The sequence below is a fragment of the Malus domestica genome, chromosome 16 (assembly GCF_042453785.1).
Source record: "Malus domestica chromosome 16, GDT2T_hap1".
Taxonomy (NCBI): domain Eukaryota; kingdom Viridiplantae; phylum Streptophyta; class Magnoliopsida; order Rosales; family Rosaceae; genus Malus; species Malus domestica.
The window spans coordinates 15,054,780-15,071,469 of record NC_091676.1 but is presented as its reverse complement, the minus strand read 5'-3'; the positions used below and the strand labels follow the sequence as shown (position 1 = coordinate 15,071,469).

Here is a 16,690-nt window from a genome sequence, read left to right as displayed (position 1 = left end):
TTGTGAAATTTATTGAGTAATTCCCTCTTTTCCCATCCTCTCCTCTTACACTTTCTTCTTTGTCTTTCTCTCTTCATAAAGAAGTTAACACATGATAGTGATGTGGCTTATCTGTAACCATTTGAATAATAAATAAATAAAATAAGAGAGAGAGAGAGAGAGAGAGAGAGCGAGAGAGAGAGTAGAATGGGAGAGAATTCCACCGGTAGAAAGAATGCATGTCTTGCACTTTCTTTTGCCTTTCTATCCATTTTCTTTTTCTTTCCCATTTTCTATTAAATCTTTTTGGGCTGAAGCAGAACAATGAACCCAAGTCCACCACAGCCAAAAGTCCAATCCAATCCCATTTCTCTGGATCAATCAGCGAGAACAATGACCCGCTGTCGTTTTAAGTTTCATAGTGGGACCCACGTAAGTCTGCGCACGTGTAGCTGTATGTCCTTCCTTCGACTTCAACAGCCAAAAGTCCACCGATCTTTGCGGAACACCATTTCACTCGCTGCTTCTGTGTGCTGTGCTGTGCTTCCAGAGATTTTGAAGAACCAATCTTTGGGTACGTATCTGAAATTTCTTGCTCCAAACTTCAGCAATTTGATCAATTTCTGGGTAAAATTAAACTTAATCTCATGAAAATTCCATTATTTATTTATTTTTGGTTTCTTCAGTTGAAGTAAGAAAGTGTGATTTTTGGGGACATTGATGCTAATAAAACATGGAATAAATTCTGGGTTTGTTGCAAGAACTTGCCTTTACATGTTGGGTTCCTCTGGTGTGCTGAGAAGGCAACAGTTTCTGATAAGGTCTCTCGGAGTAGGAGGTTGCAGTGATCGTAACACCATCACAAATCAGAAGGCAATGCAAGGAATTAGGAAATTCACGAGTCGGCCCTCTTTGGAAGCCGACGCCGAGAGCGTTTTGCGAGCAATCACTCCGACCCTCGATCCCAACAGACACAAGGGTCAGGCTGGTAATTAAACTCACACTGCTCAGCTACCAATGTCATTTCCTTTTTTTATTTATTTATTTTTTAATTTTTTAATTTTAATATTTGAGCGATAGTCTACAATGAATTTAATCTAAACTACGGGGGAGGCAGATTCGAACTTGGGTGCAAAGGGGGAACTTGGGCGCAAAGGGGGAACTTTGTGTAATTTGCACGTAAAGACAAATGCATTGCATTCTGTATTTGTCAATGATGGTTGTTGTGCGTGATACAGTGCAATTATCGAGAATTACGGAAATATTTTTGATGTTGATTCTAGGACTGACTTGCTTCGGTTTCTATTCGGATTGTAGGTCTTATTTGCTTTGCCATTCTTCTAGGTTCATAATTTTTCATTTAGTTCTCTCTTTCTAATGTGTTTGTTCATTGTTTTGTTAAGAAGGTGGGAAAATGTAGCTTATATCTATCTCTCTGTGCTTGTCAGGAAAGATAGCTGTTATTGGCGGCTGTCGTGAGTACACCGGTGCTCCATACTTTTCTGCTATCTCAGCATTAAAAATTGTTAGTGCCCTGCTCTTTTTGTTTTGAAGAAAATAACTACAAATTTAGCTGGATTCTATTAATAATGTAGCTTAGTGTACACTGAAATGAAAAAATAAAAAAACAAACAAACAAGTGATTTGCTGCATTGCTTGCTAGTTGGATGGAACTGAAATATATTTCCTTTCAGGGCGCAGACCTGTCCCATGTCTTTTGTACAAAAGATGCAGCTTCGGTCATAAAAAGCTACAGTCCTGAGTTGATTGTACACCCTATTTTAGAAGAATCGTACAGTGTTAGGTGATTCAGCTTTGTAAACAAGTTGATGTGCTTACAACACACAGAATATACTATCATTAAGTGAGCTGCTGAGTTTATAACGTGGTTTTCAGGGATGGGGACAGAAGTTTCATCTCAGAAAAGGTTCTTGCTGAAGTTGATAAATGGATGGAAAGATTTGACTGTCTTGTCGTTGGTCCAGGCCTCGGAAGGGACCCATTTCTTCTGGTTAGCTTTATGTTGATGCTGTTACTTGAGGAGCTGTCGTAATCTAGTTTATAGCGTTTGATTTGGGTTTATACTGTATGATGAAGGACTAAATCTTTACCGAATCCTTTCAAAAATGGTTCTAAGATTGAATGACATAATCCAGGACTGTGTGAGCAACATCATGAAGCATGCAAGGCGGTCCAATGTCCCAATTGTCATTGATGGGGTATGTAGTCACTATTTTCTGTATCCTTGTTTTGATGTGAGTTGATAATTATCTTTCGTAGTGTATACTTTTTGCTTCAAATTCTGGCCATAATGGTATAAGCTTTTCCAGGATGGACTCTTTCTGGTCACAAACTGTATTGATCTTGTCAGTGGATATCCCTTAGCTGTGCTGACCCCAAACATAAATGAATATAAGCGCCTTGTACAGAAAGTTTTGAGCTGTGAAGTAAATGATGAAGATGCTCCCGAGCAAGTACTATCTCTTGCAAAAAGGTTAATATCTTTTCAAGCTTTTCTGTTTTGTGTTGGATTAGTTAATTACTACTTTATGTATACTTAAGTCTCAGTATAAAATAACTACTTATCTATACTAAATCTCAGTATAAAATATGTAAAACCTATTTGGCTGAGAAGGGAATAAGGATATTTTGCAAATATTGGATAGAGCCAGCTGATTAGTGATTATTCCAAATGTGAGGTAGACAATGTTGTCAGAATGCCCATGTAATTACATCTTTCTGAATGGTTTCCTCATTTCTGCTTCACGCATTATTTTGCGTTGTGATGTATTTTTTCCCATGCTATAAAATGTGCAATTTGGTAGTTGTAGTTATTTCTTTCAATCTAACGATTTTTTTGAGTCTTTCTCTGTCAGGATTGGTGGTGTAACTATACTTAGGAAAGGAAGATCTGACCTCATTAGTGATGGTGAGACAGGTATGTGAGCATATACCTGCAGCGTGCTTACGGGTAATATGTGAAGTTATTAAAGCATGTGTTTACTGGTAATATGTGAAGCTATTGCTTTAATAAAGTTGATATTCCATGAATATTTGTTTTTCAACATTTAAGTTGGAAACACCAGTAAGCATCGCCGAAACTGCTGGTATGGTTGCCTCTTAGCTGGTGGAGATGATATTTCATGCGACACACTTGACGAATGTGAACTTGGGTCACTACCCTACCAGCAGCTTCTGTCAATCAGGTGTATGAAGCTGGGTAATTGGCATGCCTAATGTTTTGTGTCCACGAAGGTCATTTTTTACTTGAAGCTGGGGCCTGAGAGCCATACCATACTTGAATCTCTCCACACCAAGGGATTCCATTTGTCTTTTTTTTTCTTTCTAAATTTTCTGCAAATCACATGATTTGTTTTGTTTGGCTTTCTTCTTTAAGCCAAATCGTAGGCTTTTTGTCTTCTGTCCAGCTAATTGACTAGTTTAGGTTTTGGAAACATCTCTGTTTTGTTCCCCGGATATAAAAACCTGGACTTTATTTACCTTTAACATTTGATGCTTTTATGCAGTCAACTCAGTGAGCATATACGGTTCTCCTCGACGATGTGGTGGGCAGGGTGATATACTTTCTGGAAGGCAAGTTCTTATTTCTGAGTTTGAGTATGATTTATTTTTTTAATAAAATTTTGCTAAACATTGGATGGCTTCATTTTGTATGTGGTGAATTTACAGTCTTCTTTTTCCAGTTTTTTCAAAGAATGCATAACTCTAATATCTATTTATGCAAAAGAGAGATAGAGATCCATATGATATCAAAATTATTTCTCCGGGTTATATCTTCTTCAACATTTGAATTTCTACAGTCAGGAGGTGATCATTGACTGATGCTTCAGAACTCAGATTCTGAGAGCTTACAAAATGCTATGTTGGATAACTAACAAAAACTTGTTTTGGTTATTTCAGCGTTGGTGTATTTCTATCATGGGCCCGTCAAAAGATCAAAAATGGGGATTTGAGTACCAGGTTTTAACAGTCTAAATATATGTTCATAATTTTGGTTCTACCCATGTTTGACAATTGTTTATACGCAATTTGTGTTTTTTACAGTTCCAGAAATCCTGCACTGTTGGGGTGCATTGCTGCGTCCGCTTTAATGAGGAAGGCTGCATCCCTTGCTTTTGAGAATAAGAAAAGGTCAACCCTCACTACCGATATCATCGAGTGCTTGGGAAGAAGGTAGTGGCCCCTAACGTTGATCAATTATCATGTACGATTTTAGAGTTTTAAGTGTTCAGATATTACTTTCTCTGTTGCAGTTTGGAGGATATCTGTCCAGTTGGTTGATGCTGTCGACTTCCAGAGCATAGCGTTTGATCTACCGACATTCAGAGAGACATCAATTTCACTCGCTTATGTTATGTCGGTCAGAATCATGTTTTTTTCTGTTTCCTTCACACCTTGCAGACTATTTGACTTGTAGATATACGATACGAGTCTGTTGTTGCTGCCAGTTCTTTGGAACTCTGGATGATATCATATAATAAGTATGATGTTTTCGTGAGTATATAAGCTGCGCTGACAGCCGAGGTGTTTCCAAGCCATAAACCTCTGTTAGATTTCATTACACCCTCAACTTATTATTATGAACACCAACCCATTTTGGTTCCCCATTTGAGCGATGACAATAACGCATGGCATCGTTGACGGAGAAAGCGCGGTGTCCAAGTTCTCCACTGATGGAGCCATAAGGCAGTATGCACCATGAAAATACAGAAAACAATGTTCAGATTGGCAATGGAATTTATGATTAACTAGTCCTCTCGCCATTAGCGCTACAATTCAATTGTATTTATTTTTCACTTGTGGAATGTCTCGTAGTAGAATCCCGTAAATGACAAGTTCGATAGTTAATTATGACTCACGTTAAATTTCCCCCTCAATATTGTTGAAAAATAAAAATCCTCTCTTTCAAACAGGGCGTGCTGTTTACGTGGAGAATCCACCCTGTAATTGGATTATAAACGTGACGAGTGAGATAAAAACAAGGTGTGTGCATATGGAGACTCTCCACTTGAAACAGACGCTCGCAGGGCAGAAAAATGGTTGGTTGGTTTGCACTACAAATACTGATTACGGAGGACCAGAAGAGCACAACTAGTAGAGGATTTTTTACAGAAAGGTAGAGCATATGGCACCATGCATCTTTTTTCTTTCCCCAGATTCTTCTGCCACTGAATACAACTAAAACTTTTGCCCACATGCCAAGCATAAAAGTGGAATGAATCATGGTTTTGTTCCTTAAAGTGCTTGTATGGTGCATTGACCACTTTCCTCCTCAATTTCTTCCAACTTGTCAACCTGAAATGGAATCAAACAAGACCTCTAGATTTACAAGAACAAATACAGAACAACCAGATTGTTTACAGTACCAGAATCCACACCTTTCACTTAATCTTTTCAATTTTCATGTACCAAAACCAAATATTTTGCAACTGTAGGGACAGGAAATCAAGCAAACTATGTAACTATTGTATCCAAGATAAACACTTTAAATTGTAAGCCTTTGATTACAAACAATGATGATATAGTCAAAGGATGTTCTGGTTTTATACTCCATTATCTCTTTTACTCGATATCTTCGTGCGGTTGCTGTTGTTGATGTGGCCATGTTGGCTGAGCAATGTACGCATGTGTCTGTTGGCCATACATATTCTGATTCCCCGGAGCACCAACCTGTGGAGCATGCTGAGGAGGCATGTAATAGTAAGGAACACCATCAGATGGAACCCCAACTGGGAGATTCCCACCTCTTGGGATTGATGCAAGTACTTCATCTTTCAAATCCTCTCTTGGGACGATATCAACAAGAAAGTCAAATATATCTGTCCGCGTAATTGCTGCTGCGATGTCGTTCTTTTGCAGTGTTCTTCTTTTGTTCTCCTCGGTATGATTCCAAGACCGCATTGTCAACTCTAGAATGAACATCTCACAGGCCCTAGCAAATATGACGGGAGCTTCGGCTGATATCATCCTCACATCCTCATCCGCTTTCATAATCTTCTTAATCCTGGCCAATGGCAAACTATGGTTTTTGAAATCATTAGTTTGATCAATTTCTTTATGCTGCTCTCCCCAAAATTTTTGGAGTTGTTGCTGCAGTTGCTGTTGTTGTTGCTGGTGGATGTGCTGATACGCTAGCTGGTGTTGTGCAAGCTGAGAAGGGGCAGAAGGACCTGCTGGCTGAGTAGGAGATTGCAGCATCCCAACTGATCCATACGGGTTCACACCATATGATGCTTGAGCTGCAGTACCCGCCACTCCCATTGTTGCAGGATGCCCATGCCCTTGCCCTTGCTGATCCATATTGGTCCGTGCTCACTTTTGGTATATAGTAAATAATAAACAATTAGTATAAGAAATTATAAGTTTAAAGCATCGAACCTCCTAAACCCTGACAAAAAGTAGAGAATGCTTAATATCAACTATGGAATTTTGGCACCCAAATTTATACGAGTGCTGGCCGTCAAACTATCTAACACGAATCGCGACCCTCATCTCAAAGGGTTTGTGACCAGTTGTGCCACTAAAAATAGGAAATGGCTTCTGCACACCCATTTTCCCCCTTTGCACACCCTTATTTATTTTTGTCCTTGAATTCTCCTTTGATTTCTTCAATCGAAAGGCCAAAAAGAAACAGGGTTGTGCAAGGGGAGAAATTGGGTGTGTGGAAAACACATCCCTAAAAATAAGACTAGATACTAAATATTTAGAATAATTCAACAATATGTTAAACCCATGGAACCTAATCCCCATCAAAGCTTCAAACTCTATAATGACAATCAATACCAAATTCTCTTCCACCTGAAATCAAACACTAGAAACCTTTAACCAAACTGCTCCCAAAAGGAGGTCTAGCGTAACCGTACACACCATTTGAGCACTCTTATGGTTTATACAAATCGATTGTTCCAATTAGCAATATATCCTATCATATCTACCACTGCACCTTTTATCCGATCCAAATAGCTGATCACACTATGAAATTACATTGCACAACCGAGACTAATATCTGAAATCGAGTATTCTGTCTTAATAGGACAAATCCCTAGAACTTTTTTTGGGAACAAATAGTATATACCTCAGTCATTCGACAAGTACGAACTGCACTTGGGATGGCCTATTCACCTTTCAATCAAAGGTCAAACTAAACACAAGCAACGAAAATCGCGTGCAACTGTTTGTACCCAAAACCCTATGTACTCTCCCCCTTTCCCCCAACAGAAAGAACCGAAAACAAAACAAAGGGTAGAGGCCTTCTAATAGAGTTGCATAGTTTTCTTCCGGAGCGAAAAAGACCCGAGTCAACACAAAGTCTCAACCCTCTGCACAGTAACTCACTGAGATTCTAAAGCAACAAAAACCACAGAAAACATGCTCTTGGTTCTGACTTGCTCACACAAACACACACACCACTTATGTATTATACTTCCATATACCCCCACTACAGTAAATTCACCAGACTCAAATCAAATCTAGGGTTTGAGAAACCCTAACAAAACAATTCAAGAACAAATAGTAAGACCAAATTTAGCTACTTATACACAAAATCTCCACTAATCACATATAAAATTATTCCTAAAAAAAATTTATAACTCATGCATGAAATTAAAAAACACAAAAATTGGTACCTTCGGCTCACTGCTCTGTTCCCCAATTCTGGGTTTTATTCAACCACCAAAACCCTAAAACAAAAACCAAAGAAATCAATGAAATTCATGCACCAATTGAACTGAAGCTTCAGGCGAAAATTGAAGCTGCAAATACTACAAAAGGAGAATTATCGAACAGAAAATTTGAAAAAGTATATAAAAATCGAACCTTTGTAATGAATTTCTAGGATTTTTGGAATTGTCGATCAAATAAAACAGTAAAGAGAGAGCGGGGCGGTGTGGAGTGGGGATCGCAGTGGAGAGTGGGAAAGATTGAATGTAAGTATGTGTGTATCACTGTATGTAATGCCTTCCACTAAAAAAAAAAGCGCCAGGTTTGGTTCGTCGTCGTCCCAGCTATAACTTTAACGTTTGACTTTTTTCACTCCGACGATTTTACCCCTCCTAATTATTTAATCGTTAAAAGAAAAAGAAAAAAAGTTAATAAAATGATTTTAAAATTTTGATTTTCAATGATAAGAACAAAATAAATGATAAAGTTAATAATACCAGAATTGATTTTTTAATGTAAAAATGTATTTTTTCGTTAAAGTAAATAGTATTAAAAACTTTTCGTTAAAATTCTCTAAAAGAAAATGACTTAAAATTAAAATATCTCCCCCCACCAATCAACTGCCTAATTAACATTTTTAATGACTTAAATTCGAGATATTTTGCTTAATGAAAGGGTATTGGAGTTCCAAGCATCAATGGGCTGGTAGACCGAGCGTGCCCTACTTTTATGTGGGCCATGGGCCATGGACACGAGTCAATAAGTACCTATATTTTCTTTTTTCAAATTACAATGAGTGATTTCTCCTTGAGAAATCTTCTAAAATTGACAAAGAAATCTACAAAAGAGATAAGAAAATTGGTCAATGTCAGAAGATTGGTTCTTTTTTTGTATCACTTGTATCAACCACTGAATCCAAGAAAAAATTTATGAGATTGATAAATTAGTTTAGTTTGGTTGATTATTAACAAGAATGTGACCTACGACATAAGATGATGAATTGTGAGAAAAAAAAACGCACTAGTGAGTATGCATGATCAATATAGTGTTGATACAGTGCCTTGAAAATGTCATTCTCTAATTCTATTTGGTTTACTGAGTTCCGAATTGACCCAAAAATAATGAGGTGAAATCAAACTTATTGTTGTGCAGCTTGATCGATTTGATTTGATTGGTTTGATAGTACAAAGCTACTTTATGATTTTATCAGTTCATTCGTTCCACCCCAACAATTGTACATGCGCATAATGTTCAAGAATCAATACCATATTATTTAATTATTTCAAAATCACAAATATCTATGAGATTTCGAGATGATGATCTCACAACAAGATTGGAGCCAGCCAACCATAATATAAAGACAAGTAAATACTCTTAAAAAAAAGGAACAATTGATGATACTTTGTCAATGTCTTAGCTTTAACTTATGAGAGAGGATGCGATTATACCATCACACATGCACCGAATCACATCAGAATTTCGAAATTAAACGAGTTTGAATAATACTATAATGGGTGACCTTTTAAAAAGTCATTGTGTTGCATCGCCACCTCAATACAAACTCTGTTGCTCATCGGCTCGCACGGATTGGGCTCTCATTGACTCAACACTGTGAATGGAATGGGACTCCTCCAAGTGTCATTATTGCCTTACTTGTAGAGGATTGTGTAAGGCACTGATTCAAAATTTGTATGATGTAATACTCTTTTTGATGAAATAAAATCTACTATTCGATCTTTTCAAATAGAAACTCATGAGAGAGAGAGAGAGAGAGAGAGAGAGAGAGAGAGCGCGCGCGACGGGTTGGCGGGAATGTGCATGCGAGGGTGACTCGAGAGTGGAGCCGTCCATTTCCGGCAATTTTTCTGTTTAAAAGTTTCCATATAACCCATTTTCATTTGCAGAAACATTACCGTATTTTGGTTGGGGATTAGATTTCTCAAAATGCGAAGAGATCTTGGCTGGTTGTCTTGTCTCCGAACTTGTACAAGGTCTCGTGCATTTTGAGGAATCTGATCCCAACAAGAAGTTGGCTTTCATTCCTGTGAGCCTCCCACGTTGATGGAAGGAAGAGTACTACAACAACATGAAAATTGCTTATACGATGAGAGAGAGGAGGGTGGTTTTCTCATCCTAGAGAGAGCTCGATCTGCTTCCGGTTTAGGGTTTAATTGATCTCTTCTCTCGGCTTTTATATATCTGTCCAATCTAATTAACCTTCAAATGCAGTTTCATATTCCAGTGCTTTGGGTAATGCTTGATAATTGCATACTGAATATGGTTAATTATGCTTTTACGATCGATAACAGTATTATCAGTAGTAGTAGTAGGTTGCTTGGTCTAGGGATTCCGGATATAGTAGTCATGGAATTGGCTTTTATAGTTCAGCACAAAATCAAGTCATTATACGTAGCCACCGCATATGGTTGGAGGGGAAGGAAACTCAAGGAGAAATTGATTGTCTTGAAAACTGGATGCTTGGACGTTGTAAAAGCTTAGGGGGTAATGTAATCGATAGAGTACGTCTCTTTCTGGTCACATTGGAGACACTGAAAGCGGCCAACAAAATAAGGATCGGAGATTGTACGGAACCAACGCTTTGAGACAGACTTGCATTTGAAGGCAACTTTATTGCAAGGAAGGCGAAAAAGGATTTCAACCAATACAGGCTCAGGAAGATCATCAATACGATTCATGATCACCTCTGATGGCTTCAACTTTTTGGGGGTGTTTGTCGTTTTGATTCTATTCTTTTCTATTCTGCTGCAGCTTTCTTTTAGTTTTGTAGCAGTATTGAAGGAGCTATGATAAGGTTAGAATTACTGAGATGTCAATCACCTAAGTGTTATTAATCCACATGTTAGAATATGGTTGGGAGATAAAGATTGACTTATTATAACATAACAAGGTTGATAATATCACGTAACAGCGTAACAGTCATACTGTTTTAGATAAGAAAAAAGTAAAATGACAGTTATCTAACATCTTCTAGCGATGAATATATTTCAGTCTTGTTTGGATATTCCCTTATGTACAGGCTAGGTCTAATTGGGATTTATATTGGTCACTTGCAACACTAATTTTGTAAGGCACTTGCGATCCCAGAGAATTGAGAACACTCAACATTTCATCGAAATTTCAATGGAACTCAATTTGATCCTTTGTTCTGTTCTGACTAGATTTTTATCACTTGAATATTGGACATGGATATCTCTTATCACTTTGTTGCTCGTTAGTATTGTTTCTTCGTTGTTTCTATTTCTGATATATCGTTTTTATGCAGGGTTTTGAGCTTATGTAGTTGTCTTTTTGCTTTGCCTTGTTTTTGCAGTGGTTCTAATGGTTTAGGTTACAAGAGTTACTACATTGGAAAAGATCTTTGGCTGAAAATAAAAAATCCTAGGCATCTCAACCAATCACTGTTAATCAAGATAGACGCGTCCGAAGACAATCATGAAAAATCAAATCCACGATCTTTGCACCATCCATTCCAAATGCTATGCTCTCGATTCATACCTTAACATATGATACTTTCGTTTTGTTCTTTGTAGTCTCCCCATCTTTTAGATTGTAATTTTTGACAAATATGACTTACCTCCCATTTGACTCACGACTACTGTCATCATTTCTTCCATTTCTATGCAATTCATGTCTTATTCTCTCTCAAAACCATGTCATCTTCCCACATGAGATTTTCTTACAACTTTTTGTAAAACCCACCCTTTTGTTTCAATCAATTTCACCACTGATGGATTGACTTACTCTGCCGTCTTGTTCTATTGGCCACATTATCTCCTTCCTACCATTTTGCGACTCTGTCCAGACAAGCATCTTGGCAACATAATGACAAGAAGTTTGAACACAGATTACAACTTTAGATTTCGACATCCAAGTGGCCCTAAGACTACTGTGGCCTTAATGTCGTTGGAAGCGTGGTCTTTGAAGATCAAGAAAAGCCAAGATTTATTTGCTGGGTTCAAAATATAACTGACCGACATACTTGTTCCACTGCAAGAAGACTTCAAATTAATATTCCACAACGCAGTGCACCAACAATCCATCGACTCATGGATCAAATTCGTCCTGATCAAGAAAATTTGCGCTGTTAAAATTTTCCCGCAAATGGAATCAGATAAATCTTGGAGACATTTTTTCTACTTGCTATCAGTTCAGGGTCTAAAATTTTCTCTCACAATGAACAAAATAGTCACTAATGTGTTTGCAATCCTGCGAGTCATCACAATGAACAGGACAGTCGCTAATGTGTTTGTAAACCTGCAAGTCATACGGCTTCAGAATGTGTAGTAAAGGACGAGGACCTATCCTTTTTGGTACAAAATAGTCGAGATATCAGTGCGGCTTATCTGACCTGCACAGCAGGTCAGTGAGGTTTATCTGACCAGCACAACAGGTCTAGTAAACATGGTCCTCACACAAAAAAAAAAAAAAAAAAAAAAAAAAAAACATGGTCCTCACAAATTCAAATTCTCTTAAGCTAGTTCAGATTTCCACTCGTCGTGAAATGAAATCAAATTCTCTAAGCTAGTTCAAATTCTCTAAGACACTTGACACTTGACACTTGACGCACGGCATCGTGGAATGGTAGGAAGGAAAGAATATGGTCAACAGTATAAGACGACAGAGTAAGCCAATCCGGCACGCTGAATTGAAAGATGGCTTTGATTTTGAAAGAGATGACGGCGCTTGCTTCCTAAACTGAATAAAGCTTTGAATGAAAAGGTTGCCCTCCGTCGGTTTTTCCGAGACGTGTGGCTGATTGTTTGTTTGAGTCTACTCGTCTTTCCCCTTACAAACCCTAGTCATCATCGTCCCCACCCATATCTGTTTTTGCGGTCCACAATCAAGATTGCCTCACACCACTTGAATTTTCACCACCCAAACACAAATTTGCCCTTGTCATCCCTTGGCCATACAAGTTACCAGAACCACTTGAAATTGTTAGGCTCCGGAGGTAAGCTTTCAGGCCCACTTTTTAGCATATTTTCAGGAAGATTTTAATGAAGCATTCCTGGTACTCGTACTGTTCACCCTTAATGTTAAGAACATTTTTACTTTGAAAAGTTACTTCTGTTACTATTCACTTTTACACATTTATTTTATCATTTTCATTAAAATTAAAGTTTTTAAGAACTTCGTTAGTTTCCTTATTTTCAGTTCAAACAAATTCACATTCAGTTTTGATGAGCCTTGCAACTGAAAAGAAAAATGTGCGATTGGAGGTGCAGAAGGAGCAATTGCATTGGTTGCTCCTCCATTCAATGGAGAGGAAGCAATTACGATATTATTACTAAATAAACTTCTTAATTAACTCCAAACCGGTCCTTAATACAACATTATTTTTAGATCAACAAAAGCATAGCTGTACGTTGGTAGAAGTTTAGAATACAACGAGCAGAAACTACACGAGAAACACACTCTTATCAACACTCACTCACTTCTTCTAGGTATTTACTGGCTCCTCATGTATGCCTTGCATCCAACGCCACATAAAAACCTCACTTCTTCTAGGAGGAAACGGATACAGATTTAGATTTTGAAGATGACCACGCAGCGCCCTATCAGGACAAAACTTCTACTTTGTGGCTGCAAGAACTGCTGGCCCTTCCACCTGAAAATTTCACCCCGTCAAGTTGACGAAAAATGTGGTCCAAATCAACATTATTAAAGTTGGTGTGAATTGTCATCATCGTCTCACATACTATTATTGGTTTTTTCATCGCCGTGGGTAATTGGTACAACCATAGAGATGGACGGGGAAGTAAAATGCCGACAATTTACAATCACGAATGCCTGACCCGAGTCACTGGCTTCATGAGATCGTCTAAATGTTTCTCAAAATCAACAGACAATCTTCATACTCAAACATCACTTTTTCTTTTTGCTCGGAATATAATGTCCTTAAAAAGGAAGCTTTAGCATCTCAATTCCAAGAGCCTTAATCAGGAATTGTTTTACATAATCAGCTAAGGCTGCAAAAGACTAAGCAGATGATGTGAAACTTTCTCCAGCTAAGGCTCTTTGTGTTGAGATGCTACTGCAATGCTGTTTGGATACGAAGATAGTTCTTGCATCATATGATCTAACTATTCAGAGAGCCTACTTATCATTAGCGACATAATAATACACATCGCGTCAATCAAAATAGATCTTATTCCTATCCCACTAGAATGACCCCACATAAGGAATAATCCGGCCGCATCCCAAATGCTAAATAGCATCAACCGGTGTTAATAAAACTACAGTCAGTTCTCTTGCTAAAGCAAAATTAGGCACTTCATATTTACCTTAAATGTTGCACCCCAGATTTCTTCATCAGTAGCAGGCACAGCTGTGATCTTGTTTTTAGGATTCTCATAGCTTCTCAGTCCTCCAACAGACGTGGAGTAGAAACATCCTGTACAAATTAATAACACCATTGTTAACAAAGAACAGAGATTTGTTTTCAAAACTCATACATCATGTTGCAATTTGTCAAATTATTGGTGGACCAAAAAAATCAAGGAATTAGGTGCACCGATGCTCCCTCTAAAAGACTTTTACACACCTTGAGGGAAAGAAGCAAGTGACTTGCCACAAGCACCCTTGAGCAGTTCTGCATCATCAGCAAAGGCCACATATCCATCAGCAGTAATTCCCCAAGAGAGCGGAATCTTGCCAAATTGGTCCTGTCACAATTACACACCAAACCCAATTGTTAGATGCCAATCAAAGCTATTAGCTTTACCAAGGTATATTATTCTTTGCTTGTTGTGGAAGGAATCGAAGGTGACTTACAGACGCCACAAACACAGTTGAGGTGGACTTGTCAAATACTATGAAAGCAAAATTTCCACTGAGGTGGCCAACGACATGGTTTGGCGGGTAAGGAGCCCGATCACGAAGGGCCTTATAAGCCTCGATCACCAAAATCACTTCATTTGCCGACTTGGCAAGTCCGTATTGCTGCCTCAAACTTCCCAAGTTGTCAAGTGCTCCCTCAAACAAGCAGAATATCTCATCCTTCACTGCAAATGACCTGCAATTTCCCCATTTCCCGCAATTAGATTACATACAATACAAGTGACCTCGGATTTTGAGTAATCCGAAACGCATAGCAGACTATGAATTATTTATGTCCAAAGTAGTCTTGCATATAATCAGGATGATAAGACCACCAAGTCCATGTACAAGTTGCCAATATGGTCTCAACTCCCCACCTATGGATACAACTCTTCTTGTCTATGATCAATTATTTGTGACTTGATGATGAAAGACTTCACAATTATTACACAATTAATAATTGAATCATAAACAAACAAGGGAAAGTCACCAACTTGATTGATCAACTAACACCTAACAAAAAATATGGATCTCCTATATTCTTCCCTCACCACCAGTTCACCACGCGACAAACATCTATTAAACAAGCAATTTACTTTCTGAATCATGTAAATATTGAATCGATGACTTCATTTAAGGTATTGATTCGGAAGAACAAATAATTTGAAAAGGTATTTTAAGGACAAAAAGTAAATAAATAAATAAAATTTTGTCTGAAAAACAACTCTGGTACAACAGTTTAAATATTTATCGCAACTAACGAAGATGAAATCATTTATCAAAAATAATATTATTGTTGTGAATTCAGTTCAGGATCCTGACACGTGGAAGGATCAACTGTGTGGTGGTCAGAAACAATCTAGTCACCAAAATCTCAACTCTGGATAACGTCCCGTGGCGGTCGTGCGAGACCCACACCGCACTAACCGCCAAAACTCTCTTTGCTGATCCCGAAGCTCCGAGAAAACCAGATCAAGAAATCATGATCATCATAGAGTCTCCTCTCCAACCGTGATCAACAAATCAACCACACAGAATAAAATTAAAATTACAATAAATCACGGAAAAAAAACCCAAAATTAATTTAAAAGTGAGTAATTTGGACAATTTTACTCGATTTGATTAATTACGAATCCGGGCGTGGTTTCAATGATCACAGTTCTAAGGGTAAAGAAACGACATGCCGTGGGTTTGTCTCACCTCGGCTGTAACGCAGACTCGTTGCTGTGACTGTAGGCCAGCTGAGCGTCGTCGCCGACTTGTACGGAGACGGCGGCGTCATTGGTCTGGACGAAGCGGTTGACCAGCGACGTCGCCGTAATTTTCGGCGACGGAGTTCGGCTGCCGGCGGCTACCAGCTCGTCCGGCGGCGACACGATCGCGCTGCTGAAAACTCCCAACATCTTTGATCTTAACTCAGAAACGGAAACAGAAATGAACAAAAATCGACCAAAATCTAATCTTTTCTTTTGGTTATGTTGGAGTTGAGAGAGAGCTCGGAATTGGGATCGTTAGCAATGGAGGGGCAGGGTTCATTATATAGGAAGAGGGCGAGGGCATTCCCGTCATTTGACTAGCTATGATTGTGATTAATTTTTCTATTGTAATGGCTAAAATTCAAAATTTTCCACAAAAAGTAGGGCAGAAATTTGGATGAAATCTATTGATTACATTTCAACATAAGCAAATTTATTAATGACGTTTAACTTAAAATATTTAAAAAAAATTATGCTTGAATTACCCGTATCTGAAAGTTTGATGTCCAAAATTAATTTCACACGGGATTGTAAAATAAAGAATCCATAATTTTACAAAAAGAAGAAAAACATTAATATTACAAATTTCTTGCCTAATATATGATACCAATTTGTAATTTAGATTTTATTTTAGTGTTCTATGACTTTATATTTAGAAAAGACAAAAAAAAGAATAACTATACACTTATTACATTTTTATATCATATTCACCTCTCTATCCATATTTATTAAAGTAATACAAATATGTATAAAAAAAAATAATAGAACCTGTTTTGCCCATCACCTTACTTATTACTAGTGAATGAGTTTAAATTTTTAAATGAGTAGTGTTATACTTATCATCTATTTATACCATGTATTTAGTAGAGTTAGGATCTACCAACATATGTAGATCCATCAACATATGGGGGTTTCATCTTGATCGGAGATATGAT

At 37.9% G+C, this 16,690-nt stretch overlaps 3 protein-coding genes across 8 annotated transcripts; 1 reads left to right on the top strand and 2 right to left on the bottom strand.

Moving 5' to 3' along the window:
- Positions 1–420: 420 nt before the first annotated feature.
- Positions 421–4,542, top strand: LOC103403850 (ATP-dependent (S)-NAD(P)H-hydrate dehydratase). Of its 6 annotated transcripts, none has more exons than XM_029095555.2 (12): positions 421–606; positions 790–967; positions 1,428–1,504; positions 1,674–1,783; positions 1,876–1,990; positions 2,136–2,198; positions 2,310–2,473; positions 2,856–2,917; positions 3,507–3,573; positions 3,901–3,960; positions 4,045–4,173; positions 4,254–4,542. In XM_029095555.2, the coding sequence occupies exons 1-12, from the start codon at positions 436–438 to the stop codon at positions 4,279–4,281; spliced, it is 1,224 nt and encodes a 407-aa protein (XP_028951388.2). In that variant the 5' UTR covers positions 421–435; the 3' UTR covers positions 4,282–4,542. The 6 variants fall into 6 exon arrangements, with proteins under 6 accessions (XP_028951388.2, XP_028951392.2, XP_028951389.2 ...); XM_029095559.2 differs by having other exon boundaries at positions 428–553; XM_029095556.2 differs by having other exon boundaries at positions 438–553; positions 666–967.
- Positions 4,543–5,353: 811 nt separating this feature from the next.
- Positions 5,354–8,035, bottom strand: LOC103403849 (nuclear transcription factor Y subunit C-3-like). Its single transcript, XM_008342699.4, has 3 exons — positions 7,816–8,035; positions 7,626–7,679; positions 5,354–6,315 (listed from the first exon to the last, which is right to left on the bottom strand). Exon 3 carries the CDS (start codon positions 6,298–6,300, stop codon positions 5,563–5,565), a length of 738 nt encoding a protein of 245 aa, XP_008340921.3. The 5' UTR covers positions 6,301–6,315; positions 7,626–7,679; positions 7,816–8,035; the 3' UTR covers positions 5,354–5,562.
- Positions 8,036–12,961: 4,926 nt separating this feature from the next.
- Positions 12,962–16,190, bottom strand: LOC103403848 (stem-specific protein TSJT1). The gene is made up of 5 exons (XM_008342698.4): positions 15,700–16,190; positions 14,455–14,695; positions 14,225–14,345; positions 13,965–14,074; positions 12,962–13,288 (listed from the first exon to the last, which is right to left on the bottom strand). Exons 1-5 carry the CDS (start codon positions 15,900–15,902, stop codon positions 13,253–13,255), a joined length of 711 nt encoding a protein of 236 aa, XP_008340920.3. The 5' UTR covers positions 15,903–16,190; the 3' UTR covers positions 12,962–13,252.
- Positions 16,191–16,690: the final 500 nt, after the last annotated feature.